This window comes from Phoenix dactylifera, chromosome 10 (assembly GCF_009389715.1).
Source record: "Phoenix dactylifera cultivar Barhee BC4 chromosome 10, palm_55x_up_171113_PBpolish2nd_filt_p, whole genome shotgun sequence".
Classification (NCBI taxonomy): Eukaryota; Viridiplantae; Streptophyta; class Magnoliopsida; order Arecales; family Arecaceae; genus Phoenix; species Phoenix dactylifera.
This window is the reverse complement of record NC_052401.1, coordinates 3,511,284-3,528,498: the sequence shown is the minus strand read 5'-3', so window position 1 is coordinate 3,528,498 and position 17,215 is coordinate 3,511,284. Positions and strand designations below refer to the sequence as shown.

General features: G+C 42.0%; 1 protein-coding gene across 2 annotated transcripts; it reads left to right on the top strand.

The window, feature by feature from the left end:
• Nucleotides 1–3,664: 3,664 nt before the first annotated feature.
• On the top strand, nt 3,665–16,564 carry LOC103711100 (serine/arginine-rich splicing factor SR45-like). 2 transcript variants are annotated; one of them, XM_008797101.3, is made up of 12 exons: nt 3,665–3,945; nt 5,828–5,893; nt 8,397–8,485; nt 10,145–10,191; nt 10,284–10,364; nt 10,450–10,615; nt 10,975–11,215; nt 11,296–11,361; nt 12,287–12,406; nt 15,380–15,449; nt 15,586–15,623; nt 16,409–16,564. In XM_008797101.3, exons 1-12 carry the CDS (start codon nt 3,752–3,754, stop codon nt 16,473–16,475), a joined length of 1,245 nt encoding a protein of 414 aa, XP_008795323.3. In that variant the 5' UTR covers nt 3,665–3,751; the 3' UTR covers nt 16,476–16,564. The 2 variants fall into 2 exon arrangements, with proteins under 2 accessions (XP_008795323.3, XP_038986726.1); XM_039130798.1 differs by having other exon boundaries at nt 15,380–15,476.
• The last annotated feature ends 651 nt before the right edge of the window (nt 16,565–17,215 follow it).

Sequence of the window (17,215 nt, the reverse complement as noted above, 5' to 3'; positions counted from 1 at the left end):
GACTCTTTGAAGAGTTCCACAGCATGCTCGGCTCGTTCGAGGGCCCTCCTCTCCCGGGCCTCAAGTTGCCCGAGTCGGAGGCGCAAGACCCCCTCCTCATACTCGAGGGCCGCGACCCTGGCCTGGACCTCCCCTAAGCGCGCCTCCGTGCCGCGCATGGTTGCCCTGGTCAGGGCATGAGCCGCCTTCTCCTCCTCGAGCGCCCCCGCCATGGCAAGGCGTTCAGCCTCGGTGGCTGTCCACCGAGCCTCGGCCGCGGCCAACGCCGCCTCCAGCTCGGCGACTCTTTTCTTGGCCGGCTCCAGTTGCTGGCCGAGCTGTTGAACTTCTTCCCGATACCCATGGGCGATGAACGCCATGGTGTCGAGCTCGAGAATATGCTGAAAAGGAAGAAACGAGGGTATTGTGAGTTGAAAAGCACATATGTACGCTAAAAACTCGGAGAAATTAAGAAGAAAGCTTACCCGGGCAGTGTTGCAGTAAGCACTGCCGACGACCTCCTCCAGCGAAATACCCCGGAACACGGCCCGGTCCGCTGGAAGCACCGCACGCCGCAACATGGAGCGTGCGACCTCGGCATCTTGAAAGGCCGAGCGCCCCTCGGGAATAGGAGAGTCTGGCTCGGCCGACTCTTCTCGGAAAGCCCGAGAAGAGCTCGGCACGATCGAACCCGAGGTCCCGGAGCCGCTCGCCTCGGTGCCTCGGGTAAGCCCGGGTCCTGGCTGCTGCGGCCGGACCACGGACGGCTCCCCCCGCTGAGAAAGGGGGGTAGGGCAAGGAGGGGCCGACGGGCCCGCATCACCAACAACCCGCTCCCGCCTCGGGTCGGCTGCAGGGGCCCCCGCCTCGGGGCCACTCGTCCCGGCCGACGAAGAAGCGCCGTCCGTCCTCGCCCTCTTCCGAGGCTGGGGCACTGCGCCCCCGACCTCGGCCTCTCGCCTCCTCAGGCGAGAGAAAAGTGATGTGTTGCTGGTCGGCATGCGTGGAATATCTGAAATCAAAAATTTTGTTAAGAGTCAGACCAGTGACCGTAAAGACGGAGAACAAGAAATAAATAAATAGAATAATGCAACCGCCCTTACCCTCGGGGCGCGCCGAGCTCAGACCCACGCTCGCCAGGGCGTCCTCCCGCAGGAGCTCGGTCAGATCGTTGCCCCTCCCGAGGGCTCGCAAAGAGTCCAGGGTCCTCAGCTCCCTCCCCGTGGGCTCGGAGAGTTTGTTGAGGGCCTTCAGCCGAGGGTGTCCCCACCTTGGCTCGAACCCCCAAGGCGCCGCAGACGCCAGAAAGAAAAACTTCCTCTTCCACTCGTGAATCGAGGAAGGGGCGCCCCAGAAGAGTGACATACCGCCCCGAAAGGCGAAATATAACCACCCTACGTCCGCCGGATTTTTCTTTAACAGGAAACACCGGCGAAAAAGGCCTACCGAAATCGGGATTCCGTGCCCGAGGCACAGGGATAAAAACCCAATTATGGTCCTCCATGAGTTCGGAGCCAACTGCGCCGGGACGAGTTGGTACTCGGCCAGCAAGTTGCTCACGAACTCATGGGCGGGAAAACGCAGGCCCGCCCAAAGTGTCTCGCGGTAAACCGCGATCCGACCTGGGGGCGGCTGCGTCACCCTGTCTTCCGGCCCTGCGGTTTCAAGGCGAAACCCGGGCTGGAAGAAGAAACGGGAGCGGATTAACTCCAGCTCCTCTTCCGACAGACTCGACCCAACCTCTTCGGGACCGGAACCCATTCTCACGGAAGAGTGGAGCAAAAGTTAAGAGTAGAAAATGGAGGTTGACGAGGAGGAGAAAAGAGGAAACCCTAGTGAAAACGGGAAGAAAACCTACTGGACATTGCCGGAAATCGCTCCGGGCACCACCAGCAAGACTCAGCTGAGGGAGAAAGCAGGGGGGAGAGACGACGAAAATAAGAGGCAGCCAAACAAGACCTTTAGGGCAGACTCGTGGGGTTTATATAGACCCCCCTGACGGCCCAGATCGACGGGGTCGGTTCCCATCCCCCCGGGTTGCGCCACGTGTCGACCTCGGAAGCCGAGGCACCGTATTCACTCCGATCTAATAAATCGGATACGAAATCGAAGCGTTGTCCCATCGGATCTCGGGGCCTCATCATGGGCCCACAGAATCAAATCGTCCTGAGGAACGAGCGGACGTAACCCCCGCTCCCCTCGTTTAATAAGACCTGGGACACGTGGAGCCCCGATGAGGCCTCCACTTCTTCGGAATTATGATCCAGTAACATGAAATCGAAAGCGTCCGACCTCGGGTCGCGCCGTGTGTCCGTTTCAAACCCCGTAACGGCACACTCATTAATGAGCCAGAAACATCGATTACGGAATCGAGACACCGCCTCGACGAGCTCGAGGTCCCCCATTATTAATCCGCCGTAAAATGATCCTGGCGATTCAAGAAGCATGATGATGCGAGCTCCATCATTAGCTCACCGAATAAAGCAGCCTCGAGACGCCAAAGGGCGCATATCTCACCATAAAAGCTCCGGAAAGCACAAGGGGGCGGGCGAGACCTTCCCCCCAACCTTAGTGACAGACTTTACTTCCCACGTCCGAGCTCCACAAGCCGCTCGAACTCGGAAGTCGGGGGGTAGTGTTGGGGGGAATAAAGTTTCCCCCCAAATGACATAAATACCCCTAAGAAGCCGTACAACCTCCGACCCCGGACAGCCGAAGTCGGCGTCCGACCTCGGAACGCTCGGCCACAAGACGACCGATCCCGAAACCTCCGACCTAAGAGAAACCCCGATGTCCGAGGACCGTACTCTAACACCCCTCCGGCATTTATTGCGCATGGCCGCTGTAATCTTCCGGCTTACTCCGCCAATAATGCGGATCTCCGGCTTACTCCATAATAAATGCGGATCTCCGGCTTACTCCACAATAAATGCGCATGGCTCCTGACATATACGGATCCCCGGCTCTCCACGGCAAATCGACCCAGCAGGGTCTAGTCGACTATGATAAGTCTCTGATCTCGGCCATACCGCCGACATCAGTGCAATGATTCGCCTGACCGAGCGCCGACCTGAACAACATGCCAAGCCGTACTACGGCCTCGCCCTGTTACATCGCAGGTAAACCGACCCCTGCATATAAAAGGGAGCCTTGGCCTCCCAAGAGGGGATCGGAACATTCATACACCCAAAAATCACTGTTTATCTCCTCCTCCCCACTATTTGCCCCCTCCCTGACTTGAGCGTCGGAGGGCCGGCGCCGGATAACCCGGCCACCGGTTCGTGTGCAGGCACCCGGACGGAGGACGCCGCCAGCCAACGGATCGCCGCCCCGCTGCGAGGACCTGCTGTTCCTTCTCTCCGACCGCCCCGGACGGAGAACGCCGCCCACCGACAGATCGCCGCCCCGCCGTGAGAACAAACAGTCGTTTCCTCTCCTCGACCGAAGGTTGCCCCCGGGTCCAATTTCCAGCAACACAAACCATAGATTTTTTGAGTCTTTAGGAGGCTCGATTCATAGAACTTCTTGGACTCGATCACTTCATAGATTTCTTCAACAAGCAAAAGGTGAAGGGGCCACATGACATCATTCCCGTGCCAATCTTGGTAATTTTGGACATGTTTATGGGTATTTTAGTAATATCACCAATATGCGACCGCCTCCTATTATAAATCCCTCCCATCCCTCCAGTTCCTCGGCCGTTCCCGACCGTTTCCTAGGGTTTTGCCTTCTAGGGCTTCCACCGCTCCCCCCCCCCCCCACTATCGTGGCCATGGTGAAGCCCGCCCGAGCTCGGCCAGCCACCCCGTCGGGGTCGGCGTCAGCCTCCTCCTCCCCCTCGCGCTCGACCTCCGGCTCGTACTCCCGCTCGCGGTCTCGCTCCCGATCCAGGTCCTTCTCCTCGTCCTCCTCTCCCTCCCGAAGCGTGAGCTCTCGAAGCCGATCCCCTCCGCCTCAGAGAAGAAGGTGAGCTCCTACCTCTCTAAATCATGCTTAAAATAGTCTCTTGATATAGTTTCGGAGCAAATAAAGCAGGTAGATTGGTTCTTCCCGAGAACACTAGGGTTTTGATTAGGATTTCTTTGACCAGAGAAGTAACTCAGTATTTTCCCGTTACTAATTAGAGAATGTAATTATGGTAACGTACATTTCCGTGTAAATAAATCTCTTACTGATTTGAGGGTTTTATTGATGTTTTTTCTCTTATATGTGCTGCATTCTGGGTTTAAACAGTGGAGCGCTGGTGCCTATGTTTAGGTTTTTTCCTTTTTTTTTTCCTTTCTTTTCATTTTTTTCAATATTTTACTGCTGAGAAACTGATATAAACTCTACTTGTGCACTTTTATATCAAGATAACTGCATAACTGTACATACCTCGGTGTTGGTTGTCTTTTGGGGCTTTTCCCGGCTTCCTGACCCTTTGGATGATAACTTTAAATGTCATCAAAAGAATTTGAAAACACTTAACTAACTAAACGTCCTTGCTTTTTCTTAGGTTTCTTCGCTTCTTTTCACGTGACCAGGGGTGGCAATTTTTGACCCAGATCTGCAACTGCCCACACCCACCCAAAATAAATAGGTTTGGGAGAGGGCTTTTCATAATTGGGTTACGTATGATTAGCTAAGATCAACCTGAATATAAATGAGTTGTCTATGAGCCTGCTCTGCAGACCCTCTTGAATCGCCATGAGTTGAACAAACCTTTAAAATCCATCTACAAACCCCTAGGATAGTGATAATTATGCAATGGGCTGTCTCTAGTCAACCACTGGTTTGGGTTCTTAGGAAGGATTCATAATTCAGGCTAGGTTATTTTAAAAAATCATTCAAAAAAAGGATAACATAATTTAAAAAATCTAAAAAGAAAAGTGGAGGGAATGGTGCATGTAAGATTTATCATGATTTCTTCGCTACTTCAACTTTTCCTCCTCGCTTTTTGTTTTATTTGGATGCCAACCTTAATTCACCTATTTTTGAACATATTTTATTTACATTTACTGAAGTATAAAAAAAATGATAACATAGGTGCTAATTGGGTCGGTGGGTTAGGTAAAGGCCCAAGGTAGCCTGATCCATTGCCATCTCTAGATCTGATTGGAAGCTTGATATCTTCATATTAAATTTTCTGTTAGCATACCACCTTTTTCAAGCTTAATGTGCTTCAGACTTAGCTTTATATCATAGACAGCTCTACTGATATCAGCTCTGTTTTAAGACTAATCTTTCTGAAGATCAAAGGGAATGTCCTCTAATTTCCTTTGCATTATGTTGAGTGGAAGTCTGGAAGGATGTGTATTTGTGGATCGGTGGCTGATAATATTCAGGAGATACTTGTAGGAGGGTGGTAATGTAACTGCTATACAGCTGAAAAGAAAATGGGAGTTATACAAATAGATTTTGGTTTATGTGCACAGTTATCATCATTGTATAACTTGAAAAGCAACCAACTTCTCAAGGAAGTTGATTTGTTGAACTTATAAGTCAACCACAGTTCGTGTATATATGGTCATCGGGTCATGCAATGACATGTATATCTATGCTCTTTCATATGGGCCTAGTATATTTATTACTTTATCTTATCAGCTAAGTTAATTCTTTAGTTCTTACATAGCAAGAAAAAATGATTGCATGATTTAGTACAACTAAAATATTATACAACCTTTATCATCAAATTGGAGTTCACTTGAGTGGGACTAGATAATAACATTATTTATCTGTTTATTTTGCTGAATGAGAAACACAAAGAACAGGTGATGTTATTTTTTTGTCTATCTGTTATTGGTCTGTTGTTGTTATCGCTTGCTTTAGAATAAATTCATATGTTACATGCTGTTCATTGTTCTTCCAGCCCTAGTGGAGCAGGTAGAAGAGGTCGTTCACCATCACCACCTCCTAAAAGAACTTCACTGCCAAGGTGGGATTCTATTTAACATTTTTTTTGCAGTTTCATTATGTTATTCAGTCAAAAGTTGATCATGATGGATACATAATGGATATGCTCAAAGGGCTATTTATGTTACAGCGAGTATCCTTGTGGTAATATTATCTAGATTTTGTCTCTGGTTACTGCACCACTATCATCTCAATTTCAAATTTTCTGCCTTTTTGTATCCTACAATCAGCCAGTTGATCAGCTATTCTTTCAGATTGCTGGTTCACATTTAAATGTTAAATTTATCAGAAGGGGGACGGATTTTATATTGGTCCAACCTGTCCGTACCTAATCAAGGAGTATTCTGAATTCAGTAGCTAATGTTGGCAGCAAGGTACGTCGTACTGGTCCGAACCGACACTCGGTACCGGTATCTAATATGGGTTGCGTACCGACACTCGGTATGTCAAAAAACTTCGTACTATACCGCACCGATGCTATGCTAGTGTGGCATCAGTACGGGTCCGGTAGAACCTTGGTTGGCTGTAACCCATCTTCACAAATTTAGGTACGGTTCAAACAAAGTAGATTGACAAAAATAGCATTGCAAAGTGATTTCTTGCTTTCTAGTAATTCATGCATCAATATTTGCTTAATCACAGGAGGAAAAGTCTACGTAAAATGATAGCCATGGCATGTAGTGGATTTAAATGGATGCATTATTGTGGTGAAAAGTAATGTTCTTATTCTTAATATAGGCATAATGATGCTAAGAAAGTGTAGGCTCTCTAATAGTGAAGGCCAAGATATATCTTTGGCTTGAGAGCATGGTTGGGGGATATAGTTCCTTTTTTGGCTTAGCTAAATCAATTTCATAGGTTTTTGTAGTTTTAGTAGAGTTTTGATTTTTTTTGGCTGAAAAGATAAAAAATAAAAAATATAAATACTTATGCAAAGTAAGGAGAAAGAAGGCAAATATATTAAATTGTACATTAGTTATGGTGGTTTGATACCTTTGAAAAACCATTAGAATTATTAGGAAAGAAATCTAAAGAGAATTATTAAGTTAGAAAAATATATTAGACCATGTTATTTGATGAGAATCTATGTAGCACACACAAACACACACACACACACACAGATATATATATATATATATATATATATATATATATATATATATATATATATATATATATGTATCATGTTGACATAATTAGAGATTTTCTATTTTCTAAAATTTTTTTATCCTAGTTTATGAATTTGTCATTTTTTTAATATCTAGCAAGATGGGAATCATGTCCACCATACTTCATTTGTATCAATTTAAAACATGTCTAACAGTTCAAAATTTTAACATTTCTTGTAAATTTTCATTCCAACATATATGTGCTTTTGGTATACTTCCAACTCGCAATCTTCGATTTTATTTGGAGGCTTATTTTTATCTCTTGAGAGAATGCTCAACTCAAAAATAGTAAATCATGAAAATGAGAACTTTTGCCCCATATTTGTCAGTTCGAACCAATACTGATTAGTTTCTTGTTGAAACTGCATAAACCGGTCAGCTGCAACTGAATCTGACTAAAATTACTGAAAACGTCAAATCTTAGGTTGTTTGGGTCGGTTTCAGCCAAAACTTTTTTTTTTATATTTCAGACAGAACATTTCTGTTTTTGTCGAAACTTTGAGCTATTTAGGAGACAACTATAGAAGTTGTAATGTTATAAAGTATCATCTTATCGCAAACTTATCATGTAGCTTTTGTGGAAGGATTATTTGTCCACTTAGAAATAATATCAGAATTTTTACTTTGGTTGTGCAAGGAGTACCATTAGAAGATCTCTTAGGAGGATAACTGAAGGCTTCGTAAGAATTGTTGCAAAAGGGTGGGTATAGTAGGATTGTCAATATTTAACTGAAATTAGCTGTAAATTGATTAATATGGGCTGCTCGGTACTTTGGGTTACTTCTGGGCATCAGGAAAATTTGGAGCCAAAGCATCCAAATTGAAAGAAATTTTGATCTGACTGGAGAAACTGGCTGTGCTAATTCAAAATCAAGTGGCCTAGACCTACCTAGTATATGGCTTGATTCAAATGGACCTTGTTCGTTCTGTTTTTCCCCCTCATTTTGGCTCTTACCCGGCCCATTTTATCCTTTTCCAAAGCAACCAGTTGTTGCTCATGCTTGAACATGACCAGATCTGTTATCCGTTTATAAGGGGCAAGCTTGTACCTTTAATATGGAGTGCATTCGAATTGTCTTGCATCATATTTGACCCAGATATGATTGTTGAGAGCAATGAATTTGGTGAAAAGTATAGTTTTCACGTCTTGTTACTTTGATATACAAATCTAAGCTCTTTTGATTTTTTTGCCATATCTTTTCTGAAAAAAAGCAACATGGGCCTTTACATCTTTGTTTTCTTTACCTGGTTAGCAAATTTGCTGTCGATATTGATTGTCCATGTGATTAGTTATAAATGTCAACCCTTTCTATTCATTAGTCCCAGACAACTTTTGACGAGGCTCTTTTATTTCAGGAAAACATCTCCAGTTCCTGAGTCTGTGGTTCTTCACATTGATCATCTGTCAAGGAATGTCAATGAAGCTCATTTGAAAGAAATTTTCAGTAAGTTTTTTCTTAAATTTCAGTATCTAACTTGGACAGCTGTTACTCTTGGCAAGGCTACATTATTACCATTATCGTTATCAGAATTATTATTGTCATTATTGTCATCATCATCATCATCATTATTGTTGTTGTTATTATTATTATTATTATTATTACTACTACTACTACTACTATTACTACTATTACTATTTTATTGTTATTTCATTTGGGCTTGTTAGCTAAATTTAAACTTTTGGAGCATTAAATATAGGTCTGTTTTGCAGAAACACTAATTAAGCTTATCATGTACTTCGGTCACTGATTTCATTATTTAGGATCTATTAAAATAATAGAGAGATACATGAGGATATATATAATAAAACTAGAGCTGGTCAGATGAAGTGGAAAGGTGCATCGGGAATATTACGTGATAGGCACATATCTTGAAGACTTGAGGGAAAATTTTATAACGCAACAGTAAAATCTGCCATGCTGTATGATTCAGAGCGCTGGACAATAAAGAAAGTATATGAAAACAAGTATAGAAGAAATGAGAATATTAAGAATTTATGATGGATGTATGGTAGAAGTAGAAGAATAACATAAGAAATGAATATAATAGAGTAGGAGTTGGACAAATTAAGGACAAGCTGATGCAAAATCAGTTGAGATGGTATGGACATATACAACAAAGATATTAAGAGATTCTAGTAAGAAGAGGTTGGCTTGTGTTAAAGGTTATAAGAAAAGGAGGAGAAGATCTAAAGCAATATGGATAGAGGTTGTGAGGAAAGATATGGAGAAACTTAGCACAACATCCGAGGAGGTTCTTAATAAGAATACTTGATGAATGAAAATCCATAAAACCGACCTCGTATAGTTGGAAAAAGACTAAATGATTATGATTATGGTTATGTATTTCATCTGGGCAATAACCAGATTGTTCAACATCTATTTTTCTGGCATGAGCGGGCTCCTTCTATTTTAAATTTTCATTTTGCTTGTTAACTGTAACTTTCATGTTTTGTTAGCATTAATTTGTATGCATTTAAGGTTTTATTATGATGTTATCTTTCTTTCTGTTTTGTGATTTTTAGCGGGATAATATATAAAATTCTCCAAAAAGATAATGGGGATTTGTGATTTATTTAGCCAGAGATATGGTCATACAATCTTTCACACAGACATGTGCGTGCAACCACAGAGAAAGGAAAATAAATACAACATCTGACAATATCCTGGAATTTTCGGAAACAGTTAATGAAGGGTGCACAACAATCTTCTAGTTTTATGAAACATTTTCTTAAAACTTTAGATCCTTCTACTACTAACTGGGGGCTAAAGATCAGGACTAAACTCTGGAAACTAATGTTAATGATAAATTGGAAAGTGAATAATTTGGAGATTATAGTCTCTAGAATTTGAGTCATAACTAGAAGCTTGGAACACTTTCTAGTTGGGTTTTATAGATTAGTGAACTCCAATATTATCTATATGTGCATCTTTCTCTGTATAGAATGCTTGCTTGCAAATATATATTACACGGTATGTTCAAGTTCTCATGTTGACTGTCTTTTGGCTCCAAAGCTGGATGTCCTGGGGAGACCAGTATGTGCCATGACCAAATTTCTAATGCAAACATTAAAAAAGTCAGAAATTAAGATAATCTCTCTACAGGTAATTTTGGCGAAGTAGTCAATGTGGAACTCTCAATGGATCGGATTGTAAGTTGACAAATTTTGGTTATTCTGTGTTTCTGATAATATAAATACCTCTCTTTGTGTGCACATGATTCCCACCTTTCTTTTATAATCAGGTTAACCTTCCTCGAGGTTATGGCTATGTTGAGTTCAGGAAGAGGGCTGATGCTGAGAAGGCTCTTCTTTACATGGATGGCGTATGTGTTTTTGTCTCAAAAAAAAAGTCGATAGCCTATTGCTTTAGTATATCTAAGTATCTTCTTGTTGCAAATCTCATCACAGGGTCAAATTGATGGAAATGTTGTTCGAGTTAAATTTACACTAGCACAACGTCAAAAACCATTTTCCCCTCCAAAGGCAATTCCTGCTGCTCCAAAAAGAGAAGCTCCTCCAAGAGATAAAGTTGGTGCCAATGCTGAAAAGGATGCTCAACAGCGGCCTAGGGAATGTAAGCACCTTTAGAACTATCTTGTTTGAAGCTCAATTTGAAGGTTCCCTTACTTGAATTAAGTGCATGCAGTCTTATCTTCTTATGTAACCATTATATTTTTTTTTATATTCTCTTTATTTTTTGTTTGTTATCAACTTGTGATTTATTTGCAATCGGATGGCGAATCTGGCCTAGAAGTTTTGTAGAACTTTGCTTTCTTGCTTGCTGCTTCTACAATCCATTTTTTCCCCTCTTCCATTGTATTACTCTTACCGATACTTTTGGTTTCTTTTTGTACATACGTTATTGCATTTAACATATTTGGTGCTCTGATGGTGGCATCTGTTGTCTGTTGTTGATGACCTCTATGCTATCAGCTTCTCCGCGTCGGAAACCACTGTCACCTCCGCGGAGACGCTCTCCTCCAGCAAACCGAAGAGTTGATTCACCGAGGCGTCGACCTGATTCACCTCTGCGTCGTCGTGTGGATTCCCCTGTTCGTCGCCGACCAGATTCTTCTCCATACCGACGTGAAACCCCGCCTCGGCGGAGAGCAGCATCTCCACCTAGAAGACGTTCTCCTACTCCTCCACCAAGGAGGCATAGGTCACCTCCACGGTTGGTTATGTCTGCCATGTACTATCTTAGCTTATGTTATTGTCAGTTGCCGCATTGATAACATCAACTTATGTTAATAGGGTCTCTCCACGAAGGGGTCGTGGTAGTCCAGTCCGCAAACGCTCCCCAATTCCTCCTAGGCGGCGGTGAGTTTGTCTTTACAACTTTTGATTCAATCCTTTGCTTATCTTACAGTGATCCATCCAGGCTGGAAATAACGCAAGTTCCAGTCTGCAAGAATTTTCCAATTCCTCCTTCCTCTTTTCTCTCCAAATATCATAAACTTGGAACACTGGCATTCAAACTTTTATGAAATTAGGGATCTGCTTTTATTTTGAATCTTGATTCCACATATTATATGATAGGAGAAAAGGTTGACCAAGCCTTTGGTCGTAGCAATTTTAACCTTGAAGTGCTAATTATATCCTGATGTCATTGATAGAGGTAAAATTTTACATGTGTCACATTGGAACTTATGTCTTGTTTACTCTTAAAAATTTAGACTTGCACCAATATTTGTCTTCATTATCTATACGATCCAGGCAATACACTTGCAACTTCTTCAGGTTTTCTCTGTTTTCTGCAATTGTTTTCACTTACATGTTGTTGACAAATGCAAATGGTTAACAAGGGGTCTGTGTCCCATGCCATCTAAATTTTTTAACTAGTTATTTCATTGTCTCAAACATGACCTTAGAACCATCACATGTGTTAAATCTGGATTATTTTAGGTTGATAAAATTCACAATTTTGGGTGGAATCCTTTAAGCATGCATACCAGGATTCGTTTAATATTCCCAGGTTGTTGTTCTTTTGTTCAACTGTCTTTAAGCTGGTGGAAGAATCAAAGCATTTTATGAAGTCTTTCCCCCTGGCATTCGTAATGAGATAGGTTCCTTCCATCCATTTCTTTTTCACTTTTTTTTTAATAAAAAAAGGCACAAACTTCATTTATACATTGCAGCCCCAGTTCAAGAATTACTAATCGATTTCCTGTTGTTAGTTTTAATGTTTCCTGAATAATTTGAGCTCCAGTTGATGTTATTCTCAATTAAATTGGTTTTGTTGCAGATCACCTCCTAGGCGACCTAGGAGCCCTCCAAGAAGGTCACCTCCTCCTCATCGCCGTCGCAGCCGTTCACCTCTTCGAAGACCTGGTCGATCCCGTTCTAGATCAATCTCTCCTCGCAGGTAAACAACTCAAATTGTGTGATCCATCTCTCTCATTTTGCTTATGCGCCGCCTTTTTTTTTTGTTAATTTTTTAGTCTGCTGTATACTCTTTTATTTGAACATTGCCTAGCATATGTTTAACTGAATGGGACCTTGACATTTCAGTGGCTTACGCACTATATGCTGGATTAGATAGGGTTATGGCTTTGTGACTAGAAATGGGCATCGGGCCGTGCCGGGCCCGACTCAGACCCACCGGGCCACAGACCAAACGGGTCGTGCCTGGCACGGCCCATCTGTCCCCAAAAAAATAGCCGTTATGGGTGGCCCATAACGGCTATTTATGGCTTTTTACCCATTTTGCCTCTCCCAACAGCCATAAAACGGCTAATTTGAGGGGTATTTTGGAAAAAATATATATTATGGGCCGTTCCGGGCTGGCCCGCGGGTCGTGCCGTGCTTGGCCCACGAATCGTGCCAACCTAGGCCCTTATGGGCCGTGCCGGGCTCGGCCCGCGGGCCAAAAATCCTTAAACCAGTCCGGCCCCCTTTTATGAGCCGTGCCTAGCACGGCCCGTTTCTGTAGCAAGGCACGGCCCGCTTCGTGCCGGGCCGTGCCAGGCCATGGGCGGTCCAGCCCAATGCCCACCTCTATTTGTGACGAGGGTACTTAATTATGAGCATCCAAGTCTTTGTCATGGAAAGTTTGATGTGAACCACCACATGCAGAGGCTTGAACACTGAATGCCATAAGCTATTGTAGGAAGCCAACATAAAAGCGGCAACTGCATACTTAGGTGATGGGGCGAATCTCCCATTCACTAAACAACCGATTTGTTTTTCTGAGTTTTTCTACTACCTGCATGTGGTGGCTCGTATGTGGATATATTATTGTCATGGTCATCCTCCTCTTCCATTCCCTGTCAATTATTTTGTTATTCTATCTGTCAATTGTTTCTTTGCATTTTTTTTTTGTTTCACATAAATGTTATAGCCTTCTAAAGGTATGCCTAGAGCAGCTGCAAAATTTGAAACCATAGGTGTTTCAGTGTTCCCTTTTGCTAATATCAGTCAAATCAGCGCGGGTCATAAAAAATCTACTTGGATCCTTTAAGAATAGGAGGAAGAGCTAATATACAAATCCTCATACTTTTTTTCCTTTTAAGTTCCTTGGCTCTTACAGTGAGGATTTATAGCATTTTGATGAAATTTTGTGAAGATTAACCATACTAGAGGTTGTCATGTAATTATATGTTAAGAAGGGTTAGTAGGAAAATATTTGATAAATATTTTTAGGGAAAATGGTTGTGGAGTGTCCAGAAGGCTAAATATTTGATAAAAATATTTATGGCCTCCGGAAATTTATTGTAAGAATTTTTTTCTGGAATGTCAGAGACTTGGACTTTATTTCTAGTATGATGTAATATTTGGCCGTATTTAGAATAGTATCTATTTTGAGGTCTATATCATCATTAAGGCAAAAATAGTATTCCGACTCTAATCAATCTACTGTTGCTGCAAAGTTGCCATGGTCACTGATTGCTAGGAGGAAAAGAAGGATAAATTTGTTTTCTCAATGCAAGATGAGACCTTAGTGGTCCATTATTTAGTACCCTTGTTGATTTTCCCGCTCGTGTAGAAAATTTATTATTTGAATTAGAAATTGAGCAAAAACACATGGAGTTATGGGAATGAGTCTTTTCTCCGTAGTTGTTATTATGTGGCTTCCTGTGAAAGGTGCAGCTCTATGCTGACTATTGAGAGATTTGGTCTCGATATTTATTCTATTATATAACAGCAAAAAAAAAAAATCCACCTGTTCATGGTGCTGGATGTTCTTACAATTTTTTAATATAAATAAATTGTCTCCTGTCAATGCATCTCAACCCTCGAACTCATCATTGTAAAAAATTGAAAAGCAAGAATCACTGTCACGCATCTGTTTGATATTTCCATGAAGACACCCTTGCATTTCTCGCCAATTCTTCTCTCTCAAACTCTTCATTTTCTTCTAACAAATCACAGCCATCCATGCATCCTCTGAAACGCATTGCATGTGCCAAATACTAGTAATGCCACTGACTGCAAATGCTTGGATATGCAGCAATGAGACTTGAGCTCTTGATATTGAGTTAGAAGACTTTTTTGATGAGTTCTATGGAGCCGATCAAGACCTTGTTGGCATGGTGTTGGTTTTTTCTGGAGAACTTGATTTGTAAAAATTTTGTGCCAAACCCGCACATGGTGATACAGTTATAAAAATAAAATTTGGTTTTGATGTTGTATAATATGGCTGGTAGTGTAGCACGGTGTATTATATTTTTCAAAAATTTAGTTTTCTAGAGAAATTTGGTTTTAGTGTTGGTTTTTTCTGGAGAACTTGATTTGTAAAAAATTTGTGCCAAACCCCAGAGATGGTGATACAGTTATAAAAATAGAATTTGCTTTTAATGTTGTATAATATGGCTCGTAGGGTAGCGTGGTGTATTATATTTCAAAAATTTAGTTTCATAGAGATATGTGAAGGGATGATGAGAGTCTTATTGATTGAAAACTCTGCCAAATATAGGACATTGAATTATGATCATCAGTCACACTTTGATTCACTTCTTTATTTTTCTTTAATTATTTAATTTGAAAATCTTAATATTGATGTAATATTAAATTCAACGAACAGAGTTTTTGAACAGCAGGTTCTAGATTCTGACTACAAGTGAGGATTTTTTTGTTGCGGAATTAGAGCTATTGCTAATGAATAAACAAACAAAATATTTTTCCCAATGAAGTCTCATTCAGCTTTATATATTTTTATTGCATAATGAAATATTTATATGTTACTGATTAGTGATTTGAGCTATTGTTCAATTGGAGAGAAATTTTTATAAAACACCTGCTTACATGAAATTGTAGTAAGGTCTATTTATTTACAACTATAAGAATGGAATTCTCATCTCTTTCAATCTTTAAATTTTGCTTCTCTAATTAAATGCAGGGGTAGGGGACCACCTCACAGGCGTGGAAGGTCTAGCTCGTCGTATTCTGAATCACCCAGTCCTCGCAAGGTTATTAACACCTCCCAAAAAATAGAGGCACGCAGACGCAAACACATGCTTGCACGCTTATGCACCATAAATACACAGATTTTTTTTGAAATTCTGGAAACAACACATGGTAAATTATCTTTTTTTTGTGAACCAGGGAGCTCGAAGGATATCGAGAAGTCGCAGTCCTAGAAGGTAGCCTTATACTGCTTTTTCCATGTTGCATTTGTTTCTTAGATCACCTTTTCTGAGCTGTCATAGGTTATCCTATACAACCAACGTGTTATTGGTGTTTTGATCCATGAGGTGAAATTTAGATTCACAAGTTCTATTGGGGAATGAAAATGCCCTTCACGGCTATGTACCAGATGGCCCTTCGAAATCATGTTATGGCACCCGCTTCATCTTCCGTATGGATAGAAATTCACTGTGGTGCATGTTAATGCAGCCACAGATGCATGGTGGCTTAGATGCAGAGGCCAGAGGGGTCACAGATGCTGGCTGTTGCAATACCTCAGCCACTAGCTTTGCTATAAGGTCCTTCCTTGTGATCTTGTTAGCTGGCTCTCTGGATCGGCCTCTGCTAAGAATCCTCTGTACATCTTGTAGGTCACCATCTAAGCGACTAAAAGATGTACTTTAGGTTCAAAAGTAGTAAAAAATGCATGCAGGCCACGAAGATTCAAGTAGTTGGGACTATCTTTGTAGGTACCAAATAGCAGGCCCTATTTATTTCTCATTTTATCTTTATCTTCATTGTAAATGTTACCTTACTTTCGGTCATGCTTTGTTTCCTTTTTCTTTTCTCTTTTTTTTTTTGATGGTAGAATCATGCATAGTTTCCTTGTTCTCCAAGCCTTGCAGTTATGCTTCTTAATTAGAAAAATTTTCTTTCCTGTTCCATGTCAGGACTAATGCAAGCCTTAATTTTCCTTCTCTCTTACTTTGTGTTAAATCTTTCTTTACAATGTGCCGTATAGGCCTATTAGAGGGAGAAGTTCCAGTCCCAGCCGCAGCAGCAGCTCCGCTTCCCCCAGACCTATTTAACATTTCTTGGGTTGTGAGAGTACGCAGGTATCTTCTATCTCTCTCTCTCTCTCTCTCCCCCCCCCCCCCGCCCCCCCCCCCCCCCTCCTCCTCTCTCTTCCCTCCCTCTCCCTCCCTCCCTCCCCCCCTCCCTCTCCCTCCCCGCCAAGTAAAACAGAAAAAAACAAAGAAAGAAAAGCCCAATTGCATCCCCTTCCCTCTTCTCTAGCCCCCTTTTCTCTGGTTTTGCTGTATGCACGGTAATGCAGTACAAAATTCACACATGGTGCAAGACAATGTCAAGAAAAATATGCAAAGATTGGGAGACAAGGTTTGAGAATGCGCAGAGTTGTCTGATTTTATTTTCTGGATATTTCACGGAAAGAATCCTTGGTTCATCAGATCTCCATTCAAACTGTGTTGAATGCTTTTTAAGCATCTATGTGAAAATTGTACTAGAAATTCTGTAGCAAAAGGAGTTCCGTCTGTACTAAACCTGGCTAGATGGTGTTCAAACCTCGGTTATGTTGAACTTAATAGTTACCTTATGTTTTTGTGACGACTGGATCTTTAAAAACATATTTGGACTTTGGTGGCATGACACCATCTCTCTCTGACATCAGGTTCATGAGTACCACAGTGGCTTATGTTATATATCTTTTTTGTGAACGTAACAAAGTTGCTGATTATTTGGCTTGTAAGGCAGGCTCACCCCATGTTAAGTATGCATGTAGACCTATCTTCTCTTCTTTTGACATTGA

Coding starts and splice junctions, on each gene's coding strand:
- LOC103711100 (XM_039130798.1), top strand. CDS start 3,752: ATGGTGAAGCCCGCCCGAGCTCGGCCAGCCACCCCGTCGGGGTCGGCG. Junction 5,894..8,396: donor AAAAGAACTTCACTGCCAAG/GTGGGATTCTAT, acceptor CTTTTATTTCAG/GAAAACATCTCCAGTTCCTG. Junction 10,192..10,283: donor AACTCTCAATGGATCGGATT/GTAAGTTGACAA, acceptor TTTTATAATCAG/GTTAACCTTCCTCGAGGTTA.